Source organism: Phacochoerus africanus, chromosome 16 (genome assembly GCF_016906955.1).
Source record: "Phacochoerus africanus isolate WHEZ1 chromosome 16, ROS_Pafr_v1, whole genome shotgun sequence".
NCBI classification, from domain to species: Eukaryota; Metazoa; Chordata; class Mammalia; order Artiodactyla; family Suidae; genus Phacochoerus; species Phacochoerus africanus.
In genome coordinates, this window is record NC_062559.1 from 38,253,570 (window position 1) to 38,278,347 (window position 24,778).

Sequence of the window (24,778 nt, forward strand, 5' to 3'; positions counted from 1 at the left end):
AAAAAAGCGATGAGTCCTTTGCTCTTAAGAAGCTCAGGTCTAGTGGGGGCTGCAGACATCTAGTTAAATAACTAGAATACTGTGTGACTTTTTTTACTCAAGAGGGATGTGCTGAGTGCTGTAGGAGTACAGGAAGGGAGTGGTCAGCTCTAGAGTGGGGGCAAGGGAATGTGTAGCTGTTTTATGAAAAGATTCATAGGGACATTTTTTCTTAAAGAATTGATAACAGTTTTAAGCAGATAAGATAGTTTTTTTTTAACTGTTCTTTCAGAACTAATGTTGCACTGATGATTCTAAATACTTTACATTATTACAGTACTTAGTAATATAGTGTGATGTAAAAAGATTGTAGATCCACATGAGCTACAAAGGGGAGGGTGTTTTCCAGTTAGGAAGCAAGGCGGTTACCGTATTTATGCAGAAGTTTACAAAGTCTTTATTAAAAACCTCAGATGTGAAATTGAGTTCTGGTGGAGTTTTGAATGGTATTGTTACTTTGTTTAAGAAATGAAAAGTGCACCAGTTCATGTTGATAGTGCGGATAGATAATTGTGAATCATATTGTAATATGACATTTGTCATTACTTCATGACTTTAGTTTTCAATTCCTAAAATTGGACTGTAGTGTAAAATAATTATTCTAAAATTTAAGTAATTGCTATTAGTGGGTAAAGATACCTATCAAGAAGGCCATTTTTACTTGAGTAGATCCAGATTTTGATCTAATTTAGATTTATTTGCTAGATATATAAATATCAAAATGATTGAACTTAATGTTATCTAGTAGAAGGGACTATCCTAGAGAATATTTTAAAAATAAGAAATAAGGAGTTCCCGTTGTGGCTCAGCGGAAACAAATCTGGCTAGGAACCATGAGGTTTCGGGTTTGATCCCTGGCCCTGCTCAGTGGGTTAAGGATGCAGTGTTGCTGTGCCTGTGGTGTAGGCCAGCAGCTGTAGCTCCAATTGGATCCCTAGCCCAGGAACCTCCATATGCCTCGGGTGCGGCCCTAAAAAGCCAAAAAGAAAAAAAAGAAAAAAGAAAAATTAAGGATCTTTATATCCAACTAGGTACCTTTTTCATTGTCTTATTTTTACTCTCCATTCTCACGTGCAGACAATAACTAAGGTGGACCTGACTCACCCTGAATTCAATTTTGAAGACATACCTTTCTGGGGCTTGTATTTCTTTGCTCGATATTTTGTCTTGAGGTCACAATGGCTGTTGAACATGTCCCTCAGTTCTGGGTGGATTTCCTCTGTCTTGGTGCCTTTTCGAATTGTGCCTTTGCTCTGAGACTCTGTTATAATTAAAGAAACGGGAATGAAATCAGTTGTATAGATTCTGTTCTGAGACTGTGTGTAACATTCCACAACCAAATTGCCTACAGTTCAGATGGAAGTCTTAATTCCATTGTCAGTGGAAGTAGCTTGTGTATCATAATTTGAGGTTTATGTTTGTCTTGTTTTTGTCATTCCCTATTACTTTACTTAAGAAGGTTGTTTTTAAAAAAATTATAAACTATTGGCTATATTTCCCATATTGTATAATATATCATTGTAGCTTATTTTATACCTAATAGTTGGTACTTTTTAATCCTCTAGCTTTATATTGCCCCTGCCTCCTTCCCTCTCCCCATTAGGAACCACTAGTTTGTTCTCTATATCTGTGAGTTGGCTTCTTTTTGTTATATACACTAATTTGTTGTATTTTTTGATGCCACCTGTAAGTGATATCATATAATATTTGTTCTTCTCTGCCTGACTTATTTCACTTAGCATAACTAGGCAGGTTATTTTTAAAACTTGCTTGACTACCTCAGAAGAGTTGACTTAAAAGGGCTATTAATCCATACACATCCATAATTTTTGTTTTCATTAAAACTTTTATAAAATTTTAGTAAAGTTTAAGAGGGTTTCATGTAACTTAGCAATATAATTCAGATTTTTAAAATTCTTTTTAAAACGCTTATTAAGTTGAGTTTAAAGGCTGATGGAAAGTTAAAAGTTTTAAATGAGTGATGACTAAAATTTATTTTATTTAACTCCTTTGTAGCCTTCTCTTAATTTCTTCTTTTGGAAAATAACAGTACTGCGAAGTAATGTTTTAGTTAATCATGTATCAATGCTTTTAAAAATAGGATTTTTCTAAAATTTTTAGTGTAAGTTTCTCGCCTTTATATAATAAATATTTGATCATCTCAAATGCTTTTATTTAACTGTCATATTTGGTGCTCTGATTAATCTGCTATTTACTAAGTGGTTGTATACCAGGCATTCTACTAAACACTTTATATGTTTATCACATTTATTCCTCATAGACAGCTTATGCTGTAAGTTTCATTATTAGCTCTGTTTTATAGATGAGGAAACTGAGGCTTGGTAATTTTTTGCCCAAGGTCATAGAACTCTAAGTAGTAGTAGAATTTGTACCCAGGTTGGTCTGAGTTGCAGGGCACAGGTCTTAACCATGTGACGGTTATATGTAATAAGATGCAGAAGGGCATTTAGGGACTTGGCCATCTCACCTATATACTTGCAAGTTAAAAAGGAGTGAACTGTAAGAAGATGTGTATTTAAATGGTTTGTCATCTAAAGGCTGTAGATGAATGGGTGACGTAGTCTTAATACTGTTATACTGCATTATCAGCTTAGCATATGGTTATTTTTGTTTATTTTGATAAACTGTAGGGAAGGTATGGGAACATAATATCTTAAGACTTCAGCGTACCTTGCTTCGCTCTCTGTTTTCACATCTCTGCTTCTTTGTATGAACCATAGCAGTCATGTATTTTGGCATCTCTGTTGTCTGTATACTGATTTGTGAATGGCCTCTGAATTGAAACAGCTTAGCAGAGACTGTCCCTTCGGAGTTTTAGAGAAAATTACTCTTGAAGCTTTGTAAGGTGGTTTTGTTTACTGTTATTGTAAAGAGATAAGAGGTAGAGGCAATTTGGGTAAGCTATGCTTCCATTTACAGTGTTTCTGAATTTCTTGCGGCTTTAGGTTGGATGGATTTAGTGGGAATGGGAGGGAGATATGTTCCAGCACAAATTCACAGAATTCATTTCCCACAGAAACGTATTTTGTGCACCTTATGAGAACCAGCTCTTTAAAGTTGTTTGACACTTGTGACTGAACTTTATATAAGTACCGAAATGTCAGTAGTTACTACTTTCAAGAAATTGGGGAGTTCCCATCATGGATCAGTGGAAACGAATCTTACTAGTATCCATGAGGACGCAGGTTCAATTGCTGGCCTCGCTCAGTGGGTTAAGGATCTGGTGTGGCTGTGAGCTGTGGTGTAGATCACAGAGGCAGCTCAGGTCTCACGTTGCTGTGGCTGTGATATAGGCTGGCAGCTGTACCTCCGATTTGATTAGACCCCTTGCCTGGGAACTTTCATATGCCACGGTTGTGGCCCTAAAAGACCAAAAAAAAAAAAAAAGGATATTGGGCTATAGTTCTTTGAAGTAACATGTAAATTGATTGCTTTTACTGAGCTATTTGATTGTGTTGAAGTTGGATACAGTAAAGACAATTTTTTAAGCCATATATAATTATGAGAGACCCATTTAGTTCTTCACTTAAAAAGTCTAATCTTTTGCTACCAAATATGAGTTTTTACAAATATCAAAATGTCATTGGCTTTGTAAACTCATCTTCTAGACTCTTGTGAATATTTACGTACATTAGGGTTTCATGGTATTTCATGTTTTTGATAGCTAGTTAAACATTAAAAAATCAGAAACTTTAGGTAATAGTATATGTAAACCTTCTAGAAAGAAAGAATCTTCCCCGGTTTAGGATTTTTTTTGTGTGTATTACACTAGCAGGTGAGCTTTCCTCACCTTCGTTTTTAGCCATCTCTCCTAAGTGGGTAGCAGTTTTTGGGCCAGCTGATTAAGCAGCTGTTTATTTGGCCTGGTATAGTTCTGGGCTACTTAGAGTGTTAACAGGATATTTTCAGTTTGGTAATTTAGTTGCCTCTGTGCTAGCATATGTCACCAGGCTTTGTCTAGGGTGGAGCAGTGGAAACAGTAAAAATAGTACACCTGATAGAATTTGCTGACTGTTGAATGTAGGGTGTGAGCAACAGGAAGAATGGTGGTGTCGTTAATAGAGTATATTAATCTCTGTAGCCAATATCTTAACAGGAGAAAATTTTAATTCATAGTTTAATTAGTACTTTATTTTAAATTTGCCAATCTCAAGTCTTCTGAATTCTTTTTTTTTCTGAATTCTTATATTTAAAGGATACCATGTAATTTTTTTTTAATTAAGAGAAAAATGAACTTTTATTGTGTTAAGCTACTGAGTTCTTGGAGTTTGTTATAGCAGCTAACATTATTTACCTGAACTAATATATAAATGGATTTTTAACCAAAACATACTTAGCAGGTCTGGATAAATAAAATTGTGTCACCTTAACACAATAAACCGGATTTGAATTGAGATCTCAAACTATTCTTTTCCTAATTACTATAGTTTAGAATCCAAGCCAGTTGAAAATTCAGTTGATTATTGTTTGTTATCATGTCTAAACATTGGTTTTCCAGATATTTAAATTAAATTCATTGACATTTAAACTGAAGAGGCAGTTTTTTTAGTGGCATAGAAGAAATTTCAAATCTTTTTAATTTATGTGCATGAAACTTCTTTTGCTCTGTTTCAACCACAGTAAAATTAAAGAATTCTTTCCCCATTTACTTCTGATTATCTAAGCATTTGAATATTCAGCTTAAAGCAACTGATTTTTTAAATTGAGATACTGTTCACATACTATCAAATTTACCCTTTAATGTGTACAACTCGGTGATTTTTTAGTAGTTCACACAGTTGTGCACTCATCACCGCTGTCCAAGTCGAGAACATTTTCATTACCCCGTACCATTCACAGTCACTCCCCATTCTCTGCTCCCTCTGTCTTTGGTAACCACTGACCTACTTTCTGTCTTTGTGTATTTCCCTATTATGAAAATTTCACATAAATGGAACTGCAATATATATGCCCTTTTGTTTCTGGCTCTTTTCACTTAACATAATGTTTGTAAGGTTCATTCATGTTGTGACATGTACCAGTTCTTCATTAATTCTTACAGCCAAATAATACTCCATTGTATTGTGTATATCACATTTTGTTTATCTATTCATCAATTGATAAGCGTTTGAGTTCTTTATACTTTTGGGGTATTATGAATAATGCTTCTGTGCACATTCCCTTATAGGCTTTCTGTGGACATGTTTTTACTTCTCTTTGGTGTATACCTAGGAATGGAATTGGATGAATACTGAGTCCTAGAGTAACTTTTTGAGGAACAGCCAAGCTTTTCCAGAGGCTGTTGGGTTTTGCATTCCCACCAGCAATGGATGAGGGTTCTACTTTCTTCATATCCTCGTCCACACTTGTTTCTGCTTCGTGTATTTTCAGAGGGTACCATGTAATTTTGTTATATTCTGCTTTTTTTGAAAATTAATATTCCCTTGCTGTGGAAAGATGAAAGTTTATTTACGTTTTTATTTTTTTGGCTTTTTAGGGCCATACCCATGGCATATGGAAGTTCCTGGGCTAGGTGTCAAATCAGAGCTGCAATTGCCTCTATGCCACAGCCACAGCAACACAGGATCCAAGCCTCGTCTGTGACCTACACCACAGCTCATGGCAACGCTGGATCCCTGACCCACTGAGCACAGCCAGGAATTGAACCTGGATCCTCATGGATCCTAGCCAGATTCGTTTCCACTGAGCCTCAATGGGAACTCCCGATAACAATTTATTTGAAGTTGACTTTTAACTTAGAGAAAAGTTAATAATAAGATACTAACACATGATTGCTTCTTCAGAGTAATCTGCTAATATCAGTACCATTTGCACAAGTGAACCGGATAAATTTAGCACCAAGTGTTTTAAATTTGTATGTGAGTCATAGACTTCATTTTATTCTTAATATTACATGTAAACTAAGTGATATAATGAACTTCAAATAAGTTGTGTTTTACAAATCTGTATAAACCTTTTTCGACTCATACACCACTTCATTTAATGAGTTGGCATTTAGCATCTATTCTGCAGGACACAGTGCTAGGCTCTGGGAGAAAAGGTATGAGCTAGACAGAACTGGACCCTCCTTTGTTCTTGCCACTTATATTCTACTTAGAGAAATAAACATGTGCACAAAATTACAGATTGTGGTTGTGTTAAAACAAAAAGGGTGTGTGAAAAGAAATACTCTAAATTTGTAAATCAGGTAAGTCTTCTCTGCAAAGGTCATTTTTTCTTTTCTTCTTATCTCTTTTTTTTTTTTTCTTTTTTAGGGCCGCATGTGCAGCATATGGAGGTTCCCAGGCTAGGAGTTGAATCAGAGCTGTAGCTACAGGCCTATACCACAGCCACAGCAGCATGGGATCTTAACTACATCTGTGACCTATACCACGGCTCATGGCAATGCCAGATCCTTAATCCACTGAGTGAGGCCAGGGATCAAACCCATGTCCTCATGGATACTAGTTGGATTCATTACCACTGAGCCACAACAGGAACTCCCTGAAGAAGTCATTTTAAAGCTAAGACCTAAAAGATGATTAAGAGCTAGCCCTGCAAGAGCTGGGAGAGAATATCGCAGGTAGGGAATCTGAGCTGGGGAAGAGGTTGGCATATTGGGGGATATAAGTGTATGCCAGTTTGGCTAGTGAGTGAGGAGGAAAGAATACAGAATAGGTATTCTGCTGGGACCATCTGGTAATGGTTAGGAATTAGAATTCAATCCAGAGTGGTAGGAATCTATTAGAGTGACAGGATTGATTCACAATTTTTTAATAAAAAAAATTTTTTTTTTTTTTTCCTTTTTGGCTGCCTCGCAGCTTATGGAGTTCCCTGGCCAGGGGTTAGATCAGAGCTGTGTTTGTGTCCTACACTGCAGCTGTGGCAACGCTGGATCCTTTAACCCATTATGCTGGGCCAGGGATTGAACCTATGTCCTGGCATGACAAAAATGCTGCTGTTCCCACTGCACCACAGTGGGAACTCCAATTCATATTTTTAAAAGATTGCCTTATTTGCTGACAGTAGAACAAAGGGCAAAGAACAGCTAAGAAGCCATTATGGAAATTCAGGCAAGTGATGACGATTTAGAGTAGGGTAATGGCAATGAACATGGAAAGAAATGGACTGAGATGGACTTTTGGAGTCCCATAAAATTTGCTGATGTTTAGATGTGTTAGGCAATGTGAGAGAAAAAAATTGAGGATAATGCCCAGATTTTTGGCTTAAATAACTGGTGGCAAGTTGTTATACAAAAGGGAACAAGTAAGAGGAAGGATTTGGGGGAATTGGGAATTGAAAACCATTGTACATATTTTGACTTTGAGTTGCTTGTTAAGACATCTGGAGGTTAGAGTTCCCGTCTTGGCGCAACAGAAATGAATCCGACTAGGAACCATGAGGCTGAGGGTTCGATCCCTGGCCCTGCTCAGTGGGTTAAGGATCTGGCATTGCTGTGGTGTAGGCTGGCAGCAACAGCTCCAATTAGACCCCTAGCCTGAGAACTTCCATATGCTGCTGGTGCTGCTGTGAAAAGAGACAAAAAAAAAAAAAGGTATCTGGAAGTGTTAATATGTCTAATAAGCAGTTGGGTATATGCATCTACGTCTGAAAAGGAGAGAGAGGCCTTAGAGAAACAAACTTGCATCTCAGCTGAAGAACCTTAACTTTTAGATTGGATAGAAAAGGACCCGGGAGGGACAATGACCAATGATATGAATGCCTCTTAATGGGTTTTCTAAACCTCGATTGTTTCTTTCAGAGGTGCAAAAGCTGTGGTCTTGTCTTGCAAATGCCAAAGCCTTTTTCAGGTTGCTGTTGGTCTTGCTGTTTCCTCCTGCTGCTTAGAGACTTGCTTACCATTGCTCAGCCTTTCTGTTCAGTGGGTATATATAGGTTTTAAAAAAGTAGAATTTGGGGATAAGGGATTACCAGTCTCTGTGCTTCTAGTAATCTATTTCAGTCAGCTATATTTTAGGTTAAATAGATTATGTGCTCTTAGGTCTAAAAGTTTGATGACTGTATGCATTTCTTAAACTGGGACTCATAGTTTTAGGACTAAGAATTCTCAAACTCTTGAATTTGGGTTTTTATCTTGATAAAAAAACTATCGTTAAAGTTAGTCTGGGTAATTATAGCTAACTCTCATTAGATTTCCTATATTTTTAAATGATCATCCTAAGTATATTTAATTTTTATGACTGAGTTTTTCAAGCATAGGCTTCTGGACTCTGAAGTCTGTGACTGACAGTGATCTCTATTCTTTCTGTGAAAAAATGGTTTTAAATCTATTTTTCTAAATGATACGGGAGTAAACTGCCTAAGTTGGATTGGTGTTGTACTTAATTATTTTGGGCTGCACCCATGGCATGCCAAAATTCCCAGGCCGTGGATTGAACCTATGCCACAGCAGCGACAGTGCTGGATCCTTAACCTGCTAGCCACCAGGGAACTCTCCATTGTACTTAATTTGTTTATAAATTTGTCAGTAGTCCAAAAATACTGATCATTCTAGTGTGTGTGTGTGTGTGTGTGTATATATGTGTGTGTATATATATATTTGTCTTTTTGCCATTTTTAGGGCTGCTCCCTCGGCATATGGAGGTTCCCAGGCTAGGGGTTGAATCAGAGCTGTAGCCGCCAGCCTGCGCCAGAGCTACAGCAATGAGGGATCCGAGCCGCGTCTGCAACCTACACCACAGCTCATGGCAATGCTGGATCATTAACCCACTGAGCAAGGCCAGGGACTGAACCCACAACCTCATGGTTCCTAGTCGGATTTGTTAACCACTACACCACGACGGGAACTCCGATTCTAGCATATTTTTATGTCCATCTTGTTTAGAAGTGGTACGTGTGATAAGGTACATGGTTAATTCCATTACTGTTACAGTTTAATAGTAAAATAGAGATTTCTCCTATAGGAAACAGATAATATATAGATTTCTTATATTTTAAAGCAGTAATTGGTAAATACTTCTTTTACCCTACCACCCAATACATCCTTTCATTAAAAGTAGGAAGGTAAGTCACTTATGTTTTGGACTTGGACTTTTTACCAACATCAAAATACTTTTCTTTCTGTGAGAGAAGCTAAAATTAATCAAAAGCTTTCCTTTTGTTATTTATAAATGTCATTTTAAACTAATTCTTGAAAGTTGTTCAGATGTGAATTAGGGCTTGTTTTTTTAGTCATTAAGAGTGATAGTTATTGCAGCTTTAACAAAACCTGTTTAGGAGTTCCCGTCGTGGCGCAGTGGTTAACGAATCCGACTAGGAACTATGAGGTCTCGGGTTCAGTCCCTGCACTTGCTCGGTGGGTTAACGATCCGGCGTTGCCGTGAGCTGTGGTGTAGGTTGCAGACGCGGCTCGGATCCCTCCTTGCTGTGGCTCTGGCGTAGGCCGGCAGCTACAGCTCCGATTAGACCCCTAGCCTGGGAACCTCCATATGCTGTGGGAGCGGCCCAAGAAATAGCAAAAAGACAAAAAAAAAAAAAACCAAAAAAACCAAAAAACAAAACCTGTTTAGCAGTGTCCTGATCATATTCTTATGCATAATGAACATATGTAGTCTGCTGTTAGTCATACAACTTTTCAATACTTTTGCATAATCTTGCATTAGATCCTCATGAAACTACATGATACCAGGACAGCAGGTATTGGATATTAGTATCAAATGTTCATTGAATGTTTTCTAGGTGTTGTTCTTAGAGGTTTGTGTACATTTCATTGTTGTGAAAATTCAACCCTGTGAAATACCTCATTTTACAGATAAGAAAACTGAGATACAGAATGGTAGTAGTAGGATTGTGTACAAGTTTCTTGACATTTTTTTACCTATCTCAGCCATATTCTTCGGTAAGTCCAACTCCTCTGCATAAGATTCTGCTCCTTATTAGCTGCTCAAAGATGTTGCTGTTGAAATGATCTATTTTTCTTTCCTTCATCTTCAAGTGTTCCTTTCTGCCGGATTATTCCTGTTGGCATACAAACATGTTATTTCTTATTAAAAAAAAAGAAAAACACCAAACAGTAAAACAAATAAGACCTTCCTCTTGATTCCACTTCCTTTCTAGCTATTGCTTTATTTCTTTCATGTCTTTAGTGCAAAACTCATAAACTGTGGCTATTCACTATCTCTAAATCTATTTCTCTCCTTTTTTTTTGAATCCATTCCAGTTAAGTTTTTACCCTACTGCTCCACCACGGTTGCTTTTATCAAGATCACCAGGAAGCTCCATTTTCTAGGATGTGGTGGGGTAATACAGAAATAAATAGAATAATATGAAAGAAGAACACTATGAGTAGTAACAAAAACCTGGAAATATCCATATTATAAACTTGAGTATTTCTGTATAATAGAGCATTATGCATCTGTCAAAAAGAATGGGGAAGACATCTTTATACTGCTAAGGAGTATTCTCTAGGGTGTAGTAAGTGAGAAAACAAGCTGCAGAAGAGGAAGTATCTTTTTTTTGTTTGTTTTTTTTTTTTTTGGTCTTTTTTGCCTTTTCCAGGGCTGCTTTCGTGGCATATGGAGGTTCCCAAGCTAGGGGTCTAATCGGAGCTGTAGCCGCTGGCCCATACCACAGCTACAGCAACTCAGGATCAAAGCCGAGACTGCAACCTACACCACAGCTCATGGCAACACCGGATACTTAACCCACTGAGCAAGACCAGGGATTGAACCTGCAACCTCATGGTTCCTAGTTGGATTCGTTACCCACTGAGCCACGACAGGAACTGGAAGTATCTTGTACTACCTTTTACGTGCGAAAAGGGAAATACAAGTGTGTATTCAGATTTGTTATATTGTTAAAAACGATGGAAGAGTAATTCAGAATTATAGAGGAAGGGGGTAAAGACAGAAGCTAAACCTCTTTTTACCTCGTCCTATAATTTTTACTTTGTTTTCATGAAGTTATAAATTATTTTTAAAAATTAAATAGAAAAAAATAATCTCTAAATGGTAACAAAATAATTTAACAATGTCAGGATGGTGTCATAGCTATGAGAAGAATTATTCCAAGTAATTTTGAAACAGTATTTTGACTACATGTCTCTACTAGGATATGTCTAAGGACGGAAAAAAAGCAATAAGAAATCTTAAACTTTGTCCAGTGTTGATATTTTTGATATTATACATACTAGAATAAAACATATAAGTACTTTTGCTCACGGCCTACATTTGTTAATGTCATTAGCAAGAGAGATTTTCAGGGTGAGAGAGTACAAATAAAATAAGTAAAACCAGTGTATATTTAAGTTGGAAATATCAGTGTATACTCAGGGTTTAAGTTTCTTTTTCTCAAAAGCTACATGTTTTCTAGCTCTCCGTGAAGAATCTTAGAAATAATGACAAGTTAACAATAAGCACTCTTAAATCCCAGCTTTTGTCTTTAATTGTCATTTCCCATTAAAAGAAATTGAGGCCCCTCGAGCAGTGCTGATTCTGGGCCTGGAGAACGTAATGTGGAAGATGAACCTGAGGCATTTGGGGCCAGAAAGCAGAGAAGCTATTAGCAACTAGAGAGGTCATGTCAAAGTGACTCAGGAGCCAGCCTGAAGGGACTCCTACTGGCCAAAGATGGTGCAATTTGAGGACTTGGGGAGTGGGGAGAGATGGCAGTACATTGAAAAACATGAAATTCCACAAGCTCATAATGATACTTAAACCAAAAGTTTTTAGTCACTTCTGGAGTTGCTTGGGCACTTATTCTGAAAACTGATAAAGGGAATCAATTGAGCATTTTTGGTGTCTTTCCTGTATAATCTAGGTAAGCAAATGGTTGATGAGGTGAGGTAAAAGTTCTCTTAAAAGAAGCACAGCTAATAAATACTGAAAGAATTACAGAATTAGAAAATAATTTTCTACCCCTAATGAAATAATGGCTCTAGGCAGTTGGATCTAGGTAGTTTATCAGGTGAATGATGGCAGACTTTATAAGGGATGAATCAGGCTAACATTTGGATCCTCTGATTAATCTTAACATGACTGAAAGTCAGCCAAGACACATGCGCTAATCATGATGTGATGCAACAGGAAGTTTTCTTGTCAAACAAGAAAGAACCTGAATTTAATCAACCCTCTAGCTCTAACTGCGTTATACAGAGACTACAGCACATGCTATACAATACCAGCAGGATATAGTCACCTAGATCCAGACTGCAACATGTTTTCTACAAATAAATAGGGAAAAATTTAAAAATAGAAACTTAAAGATTAAAAAAAAGTTAACAACCCAGTCCCATGTGTGAGCTTTGTTTGGATTCTGATTTAGACAAAACACCCTAAAAAGGTTTCCCATTTTTGAGCAAGTGGGAAAAATTGAGCTGTGCTGGATATTACATAATAAGGAATTAATATTTATTTTGGTGAATGTGGTAATGTTTTGGTTAGTTGGATAATTGGAAAAAAACTGTTAAAGATATATGCTATTTTTTTATAGGTGAAAAGAAATGATATGTGGTATTTGCTTTAAAACTTTCTTCCTCTCCAAAAAGGAAATTGTGGGGGCAGGTGAAACAGGAATAGCAGAATGTTGAATAATTGTTGAAGCTGGATATTTGGAAATTCTTCAAGATGATACCTGGGAGTTCATTTTATTCTCTCCACTTTCTGTATGTTTGAGAATTTTTGTAGTAAAGTAAAAAAAAAAAAAAAAGTCATAAGAAAAGACTGCTGTTTTTAATACAGAATGATGATATGACAGAAGTATCTATGTACCAGTTTGGACTGGTGAAAAAAATGATAGTTTATACTTATTACTTCAGATTGCAGCTGAAGTAATAAGTATATCAGGGAAAATTATAAAGTGCTACACAATTCATCTTGTCCGGGGGTTAAATCAGTCTTTATCTACTTGCAGTTAACTTATGCTATATAATTTACTGTTTGTTCCCCGCTCAATATTTTTATGTACTGATTGAAGTTTCAAAATTTGTGATATGTATTTAAAACAACAACAACAACAACAACAACAAACCTCCTGGAGTTCCTATTGTGGCTCAGTGGAAATGAACCTGACTAGTATCCATGCGGATGCAGGTTTGATCCCTGGCCTCACTCATTGGGTTAAGGATCTGGCGTTACACTGAGCTGTGGTGTAGGTCACAGACGAGACTCAGATCCCACGTTGCTGTGACTGTAGTGTAGGCCAGCAGTTACAGCTCTGATTCGACCCCTAGCCTGGGAACCTCCATATGCCGCGGGTGCGGCCCTTTAAGAAAGAAAAAAAGACAACCCCCCCCCCCCAAAAAAAAAGCAAACCCACCAATAAACCTCCTGTGTTGTATTAGGTTGTTTATATATAGAAATTCGTATATGTACATTTTAGGAGTGGCACACTTAAAAATACTTCCAGGGGAGTTCCCGTCGTGGCGCAGTGGTTAACGAATCCGACTAGGAACCATGGGGTTGCGGGTGCGGTCCCTGCCCTTGCTCAGTGGGTTAACGATCTGGCGTTGCCGTGAGCTGTGGTGTAGGTTGCAGACGCGGCTCGGATCCCGCGTTGCTGTGGCTCTGGCGTAGGCTGGCGGCTACAGCTCTGATTCGACCCCTAGCCTGGGAACCTCCATATGCCATCGGAGCGGCCCAAGAAATAGCAACAACAACAACAACAACAAAAGACAAAAAAAAAACTAACAAACAAACAAAAAATACTTCCAGGGAAACTTAGAGTATGCCTAAAAGCTAAGTATCTTTGAAGGACAACTGTACTTTTCCCTTGATCTTTGGTACCCAAGGACCCCTGAACCACAGATCTTACTCAGTATGACTCTATTTGTGGTTATTTTAAATGTAAGATGCATTTTTAGTAGCTGTGTTGTATATTATAGTCTATTTTTATAGTCTGTTTGAAAATTGTTGTTGTTATTGCTTGGGTTTGACATGTTCAGTAATTCTCACTATAGCTAATATTTAATTGTTTTAATAGAACTCAAGGAACATTTGCCTGTTTCTCAGTTATGAATAGGAGGTCTTATAGGGACTCTACATAAATGCTTTAATTTTAAATACTTTAATGCTAGTAGTGTTAGCACCTAGCAGGTTTATTATAAGTACAAAATAAGGCAGAGATAACCAGAACATGTTTCCTATGTGGGGTTACATATGGAGATGGCAAATGAATTTCCATGCATTTTAGTTGATTTTTCTTTAGTGTTCTGTTTTTGAAAAATGTATGAAGGTATTCATGAGGATGGCAATAATAAAAACTGGAGTAGTTACTTAATGCTAAACTAAATCCAAATGGCTCTTAAATTAAAAAACCAATAAATTGTACTGTCAGTAAATAAATTGTAATGTTAGTAAAGAAGAAAATAAATGTTAGTAATACAAATAATTTTTATAATAATAATAAAAAAATAATAATAAATGTTAGTAAATAAATTGTAATGTTAGTAAAGAAGAAAATAAATCTCCTTATATATACTTTTGATTAAAAATACTGACAAAACAATGCAAAATAACTCTGGTGACCTTGAAATTTTATCCCATTGTTGACTGTTAATAGAAAATCAGCTACCTTCTCTTCTTATGGTCTTGAAGATTTTAAATGTCACATGCATTGCATTATAGCTGAAAAGATAAACTTCCAATTTACTTTTTTCTCCTATTTTAAAAACAATTTGGTATTTACCTGAAATTTTATTATATCTACAGTAGATATGCTACCATTTGCTATACTCTTAATGCCTTAAGTGGGATTTGGAAAAACAGAACTTTTAAGTAATGTCAGTTTTCTGTTTATTTGTGCCTAAAGGGAGTTTTACTTTACCCATATTTAGGCCTCTTATTCCCAACCTTCAATTTGTATAATTAGAAAAAGTTGAATTCTTTTCTTTGTCCCATTTCTTAGTTGACGAAGGATCAGAGATTGGTGTATTCGGGCAGACTGCTTCCTGATCATCTGCAGCTGAAAGACATTCTCAGAAAAGTAAGCTTTTCTACCACTGTTTGATACCAGATACTCAAGAGTGTCAGAGGAGATATGTTCTGAAGTGTCATTGATATCCATCCAGTTTAGTTTTTAGATACTTAAAATCAGCCCTTTTGGGTAGCATAATAGGTGATTCTGATTGCTTTAAGTAGCAATTTTGTATACCCATCTGATAGCTAAGTCTATCAGGATTATATTTGTGTTCAGGGATTTGTTGTCTTGTGTAAGAAAGCAGTATTAACTCACCAGTAGTGCAGGAGTAAAGTGCTCAAGCAGTGGTGAAGGATTTTCGAGGATAATATAGTCTTCTCTTTTAAATCCCCCATTGACCAAACTACATGATGTTTTACTACAAGTTAACTTGGGTTAGGAGGTTAATTTCAAGATAGGCTATAGAAGGAAGTCCACTTAATCCATCAGTTAGCAAACTTTGAATGCTGGTACTTGGAATTAAAATATGTTTTGGTACAGTTTTTTGACAACTTGAATGCTAGTTATTTTAATAGTAGCTTTTCGCTCATGTTTATTTGTGGAATTTATACTTTTAGAACATTTCTGCATTTGAGATTCTTTTTGCTTGTGAATGTAGTGGAAGTCCAAATATATAGCCTTTATATTTTGCTTTAGATCTTTGACTTAATTAACTCAATGTTTTTTCAATATCCCTATTCTGATTTAGAAGATCTCTGGCCTCTCCTGTATGTTTATGATCACCTGTGGGAAAGTTTAAAAGATTTTACACTGATATATTCCTTCTGTTTACGTAGTTGACATTTTAGCTTTACCCCTGTGACATTTTGCTGTCATTTTCATTTTAATCATGTAGTTTCAGGTTGCCAAAGTGATTTAATAACCTCTCTCTCACTCTCTTTCCCTCTCTCAAAAAAAGTGGACTTTTCAGCAGATTTCCCCCCCTCTCTTTTCTTAATAGACTTTATTTTTTTAGAGTAGTTTTAGGTTCACAGCAAAAGTGAGCAGAATCTATACATTCTGAGATTAACCCTGTGCCTCCCGCCTCCATGCATACACAACTCCCCCCACTAACAGCGTTCCACAGCAGAGTGGTATAGTAGTTGATGCCTACGGTGACATCATTATCACCCCAAATCCATAGTTCATATTAGGATTCACTCTTGGTGTTGTACATTCTATAGGTTTTAATAAATGTATGATGACATGTATCCACATCGTAGTATCATTCAGAATATTTCACTGCTTCCCAAATCCTCTTTGCTCCACCCATTCAATCTTTCCCTATTTTTATCCTTAAAAACCTTTTGGCTACATCCTCTCTGAAATATAGATTTGTTTATTATTTTAACCCAAGGATAGCTAGAGTCTGCATATACATACTTCTTACAGGGCTTTTGCTGCCAGAAATGGTTTCTAACCAGAAGACTTAAAATAAAAATGCTTCAGGCAAAGGACTTTTATGCCCCTTACCATAAAATATTTTGAACAGTATATTTACATTTTGAACAGATCTTTGAAATGTATAACCTTTAACTTTTTTTTTTTTTGGTTAAATGCTCTCGTTACCTTTACCTGTTTAGTTATAAAATGTTCTATAAAATGTTCTACAGAAACGTTTCCCAAAGGTGAATGAATACTACGAGCTAACTTTGGTTAATATGACCTTTGAAACTAGGTTTGTAAGGATAAACATCGTATACTTGGATGCTTTTTAATATTCTGTGTTCCCAAGCTAAGGGGACCTCCCTTGCTAGGCATACCTCATGTCATGCTGCCTCTGGGAATGCCTTTCCTTAGCGTCCTAAGCCCTGTTAACCTCTTTCTGTAAACCTCTAAAGCAGTTGTAGTTTGTGTTTCTCAGTTTTGTACAAAAGACTGTTTTATGTATTTCTTGAGTTGTGCTCTAATGTGCTAGTCTGTTCTTCTAACAGTATCCTTAGCCTCTTTAGGGGAGGGGCTGACTCCTGCCCTTTCTTGGGTTCACCTCAGAATTAAGCACAATCCTAGGCTTATGGTAGACAATGAATTCTTAGTTTCTGGGAGCTTTATTTCTTTTTCTCACAACTGGGCATCTTTCTTTTCTTCCTGTCCCCCTTTCCTTTATCATTTTCTGATTTTTTTCTTTTTTTCTTTTTTTAAAGTTGCTGAGCCATCCTTTGTTCTTCTCTGCTCTCATTTATTCTCTTTCTGTCTTATTTTCTTGCTCTATGCCTAACTATAAAAATGCTCATGAAATTGCTAGGTTAAAATGCCAATTCTAATCATTATTAGAATATTTTCATTCAGTCATAGTCATAGAGTTATGGAAACACATTTGGAATATTTACAGAATATAGTTCAAATATATGTTGTATGTCTGTGTACAAGTGTTAGAGAAAAAAAAACATTTTTTGACTTAAAAAATAAAACCCTGGAGTTCCTGTCGTGGAGCAGTGGTTAACGAATCCGACTAGGAACCATGAGGTTGCGGGTTCGGTCCCTGCCCTTGCTCAGTGGGTTAAGGATCCGGCGTTGCCGTGAGCTGTGGTGTAGGTTGCAGACGCGGCTCGGATCCCGCGTTGCTGTGGCTCTGGCATAGGCCGGTGGCTACAGCTCCGATTCAACCCCTAGCCTGGGAACCTCCATGTGCTGCGGGAGCGGCCCAAGAAATAGCAACAACAACAACAACAACAACAAAGACAAAAGACAAAAAAAAAACAAACCTATTGTTAAAATTAAGACAAATGAGATTATGGTGAAATTATTTGAGTTTCTATATTGCTGTAAGGGCCCAACTAATGAAAACATTTCACTACTTAAAAGTTTATAGGTCTCAGCGTTGATGTGACTATTATAGTTCTGATATTAATGTGCTAGGTTTTTTATATTGAAATAATAGATTGTGTTGACATAATTTTTTAGCAGTGTTTGCTTCAAGACTCTTTGGTATACAAGATAATTATTTTTTCATACTCCTGAATATTGAGTCCATTTTCTAAGCATGGAGAAAATACTGAAATCAGCAGAGCCCTGACTTACCTGCAAATGATAACAATTTATTGCTGGTAAAAGCAATAATGTGCTTCCTGTGCTAGGAAGGACTTAAGTTCTGAGTTAAGTATTTCCAGTTAGCTACTGACTTTTTTGAGCTGTGTATCTTCCACTACTACCCTTAAGACATAATCTTCTTTAATTTTAGCAAGATGAGTATCATATGGTTCATCTAGTGTGTACTTCTCGGACTCCTCCCAGTTCTCCAAAGTCCAGCACCAGTAGAGAAAGTCATGAAGCATCGGCATCCAGCAGCAATTCTGTGAGTTGTTTTGGGAGGAGTAAATGTTGAAGTTTTCTGGTTATCCTTTTTTGCCTCTGAAAATTAAGTGGAAAACAAAACATTGGGAGCTTGTGGGTTGTGAGACTGTGTTTTGTCAAGTTAAACTTCATTTTTTTAGAGATCTAGTGTGCAGTGTTATCCTTTGAAGCCTGTTTCCCCATATGTCGTAATTTCTTATATGGCAGGTCAGTAAGAGATCCCGTCTTTAAGGGTTTAATTACTGAAATACTCAGAATTATGATATGGTTCTATAATATAAACTCCAGGGCTAATAGTTCATAAATATTTAAGGTATTGGATGTAGTATATTTAATCAAGGTAGATTAAATTATTTAAACTTTAAGTTTGCTAAATCTTCTTAAAGTAGATTGCTTGGTCAAAAATTTTATTTTTGGAGTTCCTGTCATGGCGCAGTGGTTAACGAATCCAACTAGGAACCATGAGGTTGCAGGTTTGATCCCTGGCCTTGCTCAGTGGGTTAAGGATCTGGCGTTGCCATGAGCTGCGGTGTAGGTCACAGATGCAGCTCGGATCCCGTGTTGCTGTGGCTGTGGCTGTGGCGTAGGCCGGTGGCTACAGCTCCAATTTGACCCCTAGCCTGGGAACCTCCATATGCCTCAGATGCAGCTCAAGAAAAGGCAAAAAGAAAAAAAAATTATTATTTTTTTAAATGACTGGTTTTGAGGAGTTCTCTGGTGGCTCAGTGGGTTATGAAAATCTAAAAAAGTATCAAAGGAAAATTAAGTTGAGTTCCTTTTAATTTTTTTATGGCTGAGAAATTTCAGTGGGATTTGAAAATGTGTTAAAAATCCATTCATGAAAGAATTATCTAATAAGGCCAGAAATAATTAATTCTAGAGAAATTAGGCTGTGCTGCCAAATGGCTAGGCCTTTCTTCTGCTAATTTTTTAATAAACACCATATTTTGGTGGTTTATTTAATAGGAAATCTTTCCAAAAAGAAATCTTTTCCAGGTTATGTGTCTAAAAATCAGGCTCTCCAGTAAGGTATTAGGTGTCTATTAGGTGTGGAATAACATCTTAAGCTTTTGTTATTTTTGCTAAAGATCAGTGTCCTTGGGACCTTTCATATGGCAGAACTAAGAAAGGTAGACATGCAAAAATATGCTGTCAATAGGAAGGCAGTACAAGTAAATGCAATTTTAGCAAACTTGGAAGGATGTTGAAATTATATTATATCCAGCTTTTTAAAGTGGGTACTTTATATAAAATATAATTGTGTATTAAGCTTGACAAACTATTTTCAAACAGCAGTAAATTGAAGTGGTCTTCAAGGGGTTATATTTTTTGAGGTTATTGAATCTTTGTGTTACTGACATCATTGAAACATGAGAATTTAAAAATCCTATTTGGGAATTCCCATTGTGGCTCAGCAGAAACAAATCTGACTAGTGTCCATGAGGACGCAGGTTCGATCCCTGGCCTCACTCAGTGGGTTAAGGATCTGGCATTGCCGTGAGCTTTGGTATAGGTCACAGACATGGATTGGATCTGTTGTCGTTGTGGCTGTGGTGTAGGCCAGCGGCTACAGCTCTGATTTGACCTCTGGCCTTGGAACTTCCATATGCTGTGGAGGGTGGCCCTAAAAAGACAGAAAAAAAAAAAAGGCAGTATTTGTTGGTGATATCTACAAGCTAATAGAATTTTGGAACTGAAAGGAATCTTGAAAATCTAGTTCAATCTTATTTTTTATAGAAAATCTGAGATTTGGGTTTAAGTGAATTTTAAGGTTATATTCCTTGTTAATTTCAGAATTAACACCAAATTCTAGCATGTTCCTCAGTATTTTAAACCAGGGTGTTACTAATAGCATGTTATACAGTAGCAGGCACATAGTAACTGTTTAAGTGACACAGTAATTAGTACCATTTATTGATGACTCTGTGTGCATCATGAAAAGAGCTTTGTGTCCATTAATTTAATTTTCACAAATTTTTGGTCATTTTTTGTGTATAATTATAACTCAGCCTTTTCTAGTTGAGAAATGGACTGTTGCTGTACAATTAAGTGATTTTGATTTTCTAACCTCTTTAGTTTCATAAGAATTAAAATATCTGTTATGCCGGCACACAATTCAAATCAGTAAATTTCTAAAATTCACTCTTTGTAGAGAGATTTCATAAATGTATTTTTAGCAATGTGCTTATAGTCTTCTGATTGTAATGGATTAAATCTCCTGGAAAAAATAATCATATTTTTGTTGTAGAGTTCAGATCAGTCAGGATCATCAACTCCATCATCCAGTCAAGAAACCTTGTCTTTAGCTGCCAGTTCTTCCTCAGAAGGATTGAGGCAACGTACCCTTCCACAAGCACAAACCGACCCAGCACAGAGTCATCAGTTCCCATATGTAATGCAGGGGTGAGTAGAACCGTGGTAGCTGTGGGCCTCATAAAAACCTGTGACTCCAGACTTTCATGTTAGCCTCCTTTCACTAATCAAAGTACATCTGAAATTTATCTATATCCCTGATTATATGTTTTGTGAATTAGAGGGTTAGATGGAGCAGTGCTTTTGAAAGCTGGTCGTACATTAGAATTGCCGAGGGCAGTGCTTTTCATTCTCTAATGTTTGGAGATCTCGTTAAGATGCAGGTTCTGATTCAGTAAGTCTGATGGGGCCTGGGATTCTGTATTTCCATCAAGCTCTCCAGTGATGCTGGTGCTTCTGATGCTTAGACTATACTTTGAATGGTAAGGATATAGGTGACTAAATTTTTTTTTAACTCAGTCTCACTATAGATGTACTCAAATTAGTCTTCTGGGGAGCAGATGCATGAGTGAGATTGTTTTTGGAAGAGTTTGGGCCCAATAATCTGTTTTTATAAAGTTCCACGGGTGTTTATGATCAGCCAGGCTTGGTAACAACTGAGGTAGAGTAAAACTGTGATGTACTATGAAGATAGGTTAACCATTGCATGTTATCTAGAGTCTTTGTTAGAGAAGTTTACTCAAAAAGCTTACAGTGGCTCTCATAGTTAGCAATGACAACAGGCCTCTAGGGTTAGGCAGTTCCAGGGGAAATGCAGCTGACAGCCACAGCACATCTTTCATACAGCTCAGAGAGTAGGATCTTGGAGACTACAGACTTGTGTTATGTCTGAAACCAGAGTACTTTTGAAGTAAAGGAAACGTGAATAATAGGTAGTGATAGTTGTTTTGCGTTGCATATCATGCTGTGGGACTGCTCTGTGTGACAGTGCTCTAGATCCATGATGGTGAGAGGCTGGAAATAAGGAGATGGCTAGGACCTCAGAATGGTAGTAAGTGATATAACCAAGGAATAGCCACTGACTGTTTTGTCAAACAGGATATAATAAACATACAGGTATTCTTCACTTAGAACTTTAAACCTAATTCAATTCTTAATGTAGAAAAACAAAAGCTGAGTATATAGCAAAATGTTAAAAACCTCATTTGTCTTATGTTTGCTTGTTTGTTTGCTTACTTTTTAGGGCTGCACTTGTGGCATATGGAGGTTCCCAGGCTAGGGATTGAATTGGAGCTACAGCTGCTGGCCTGTGCCACAGCCACAGCTACACCAGATCTGAGCTGTGTCTGTGACCTACACCACAGCTCCCGGCAATGCCAGATCCTTAACCCACTGGTCAAGGCTAGGTATCGAACCTGCAACCTCATGGTTCCTAGTTGGATTCATTTCTACTGTGCCACGATGGGAATTTCTGGCTCCTAAATCTGTACATCCACTAAGCTATACTGCCCTTCTGATTTAAACTAAGCATTAGTCATCTAGTAATAGATTATCTAAGTGAAATTCAAATCTTTTAAGTTTTTTTTTGCTTATCATCTTAATAAACATTTTTAGCAAAATAAACACTATTTCAGATTTTTCCAATCTGTTTTACTTACTTCTAAGATTTAAAAGCCTTTGTCTCCAAAGTTTTTTGATTTCTTCAACAGCCTAGTTTTTTAGAAAAAGTATTAATCTTTTCCAAAGATATCCATGATCTTATTCTGAAGACCTGCAACCATATACACTGTTTTTATTACAAAATATGTTCACTGTAAGTATGAGAGTTAAAAATCTTATTGTTCAGAGATAACTATTATTAACTTGTCATTATATATTCTTCCAGGTTTATTACAGCTATAATATTCTCACTTTCCACCACTACCACCATATTTGGTAAAAATTAGTAAAATCATTCCATGAACTAAGAGGAATTGAACAGCATTACTCTGCAAAATAGACAGGAAGCGAATCACCGTCATAAGAAAGCATTTTAAGCCACTGTTCTAGATTGTAAACCCTGAGAACACTGTTTTTCAGTTTTGGTTTGTAATAATCATTTTTTGAAAACAAAAGTAGTCTCATAGGATACTTTATAAAAGTCTGTAATCAGCCTCATTTAAACACTTATTTTGATAAGAAGAACTGCACATTCAAGAACATAAGATAGGGAGTTCCCATCATGGCACAGCAGAAGCAAATCCGACTAGGAACCATGAGGTTGTGGGTTCGATCCCTGGCCTTGCTCAGTGGGTTAAGGATCCAGTGTTGCCATGAGCTCTGATGTAGTTCACAGAAGTGGATCAGATCCTGTGTTGCTATGGCTGTGGTGAAGGCTGGTAGCTGCAGCTCGGCTTTAACCCCTAGCCTGGGAACATCCATATGTTTGTGTGGCCATAAAAAAAAAAGAAAGAAAGAAACAATACCATGTGATCTAGCAACTCCACTTCTGGGTATTTATCTGAAGAAAATTAAAACACAATTCAGAGAAATGTATGTATCCCCATGTTCATTGCAGCATTATTCACAATAGCCATTACAAGGAAGGAAACAACCTAAGTGTCCATAAACAGATGAATGGATAAGGAAACTGTACATATAAACAGTGGAATGCTATTCAGCCGTAAAAAAGAAAAGTTGTACTAGTTTACTCTCGCAATAGCAGTTGTTAAAGAGCCCAATTTACCATACCTTTAAAAATATATGCTTGGCCAGTATGATAAGTTGGAATGTCTTTATTTTAACTTGAGACATGTTAAAGAGACATTCTTTTTATTTTGTTTTATGAAATACTTTTTTCTTGGCATGTTGGTATTTTAGAAATTCATTTGTGACAGCTATTTATCTAAAAGGATATTAATAATTAATACTTATTGAGCACTTAGCACAAGCATAAGTGCACAAGTGCATTGGATTAAGTAGTTAGACATGGTTTATTGCATTGGGCTTTATACCAACTCTGGGATCTAGCTACTGTTCTCTCCCATTTTATGAATGAGGAGAAAGAGGTGAAAAGGTTATGTAGCCTGTCTTTGTGCACTGAAGTAGTCAGTAGCAGTTAGAATTCAAATCCATATCTGACTTGAAAGTATAGACTTGTTTGAAGTGGCTGTCTTTTCTGTCATTTGTTTCAGTATATTTTCTTAAGTTATCATTTGTTTTTTGACTTCATTTATAATGGTGGTTCTCACCCCTCTGCTTTCCCATTTCAAACTTTTCTCTGGTCAGATTTTAAGTGTTGGTGACTGAATAAGCAGATTTGTCTGTATGAGGACTTTGTGGCTTTATTCAGGAAACATTTACTTTAGAATTTGCTGCAGCTAGGCACTGAAGTCAGGAAAATGAATTATGTAGTTGCCCTCAATGGAAGTGGGTCAGATCGGCAAATAAATTCCCATCCACTGATGTGCTATCATGGTCTTGAAAAAAGTTCTGTGGGAGCTGGAGGAGGGGGTAACTCTCTGCTTGGAAGAGTCAGGAGGGCATCAGAGGTGGTAATGTTTGGGCTGATTTTAAGGGAAGTTTACCAGGGAGAACAAAGCGAGTGTGGAGAATCTTGAAAAGGCATATTCTGGAAACAGAGTGGGGAAATTCCATGAGGTAGCTGCATCATTGCATAGCATGGTGGGGGAAATAAGGTTTTCTCTGAAAGAATTTGTTTCTAATTGTTGAAGTTTCCAGTTCCTTTCATCTCCTCTAAAAATTCTTAACTTTAAAAAGCATGCTAATGAATGGCTGTTGGTGTAGTTTGCAAGTACAGATTTTTGAGCAAGAGTCTTTCAGGTTCTTGCTTTTGTCATAATTTCTATGGTACTTACCATCCCCATATGTTCCCATGGACTTCCCGTGTCCCTTTTCTCTGTGTTTAGTTTTCATACCATAGTACTAACTGATATAGCCCACCTGGAAAGGAAAAAGAACCTATCAGAACTTGTGCTATCAGATGATTTTCTCCCACCTGTATGTATCAATAGTTTCCTCACTGTGACTTTCTCTAACCTGGTAAGTTTATCCTCTTACTTTGTTTTCCTTGCATAAAGAATATGACATTTTGTATGGAGTCAGATATGTTACATTCCAAATAGCAGTATTTTTCTTATTTTTGTTATTTTATTTGGTTCTCAGCAAAAAAAAAACCCACAAACAAACAAAAAAACCCCATTTAATTAGTTGAATTATAAAAGCAGTATATTTGGAGTTCCCGTCTTGACTCAGTGGTTAACAAACCCAACTAGCATCC

At 36.8% G+C, this 24,778-nt stretch overlaps 1 protein-coding gene and 1 long non-coding RNA gene across 3 annotated transcripts in view; one reads left to right on the plus strand and one right to left on the minus strand.

Annotated features, from left to right (window-relative positions):
* HERPUD2 (HERPUD family member 2) overlaps positions 1-24,778 on the plus strand; it is a 41,797-nt gene that overhangs the window by 3,771 nt on the left and 13,248 nt on the right. For both annotated transcript variants that reach the window (XM_047763084.1, XM_047763085.1), the window contains 3 exons: positions 14,902-14,979; positions 18,134-18,247; positions 20,495-20,649. In XM_047763084.1, the coding sequence (XP_047619040.1) occupies positions 14,902-14,979; positions 18,134-18,247; positions 20,495-20,649 (347 nt within the window). The remainder of the gene's footprint in view (positions 1-14,901; positions 14,980-18,133; positions 18,248-20,494; positions 20,650-24,778) is intronic.
* Positions 1,025-24,433, minus strand: LOC125117297 (uncharacterized). The gene is made up of 3 exons (XR_007132583.1): positions 24,357-24,433; positions 9,878-10,017; positions 1,025-1,300 (listed from the first exon to the last, which is right to left on the minus strand). It is a non-coding gene; the product is annotated as an uncharacterized LOC125117297 (long non-coding RNA).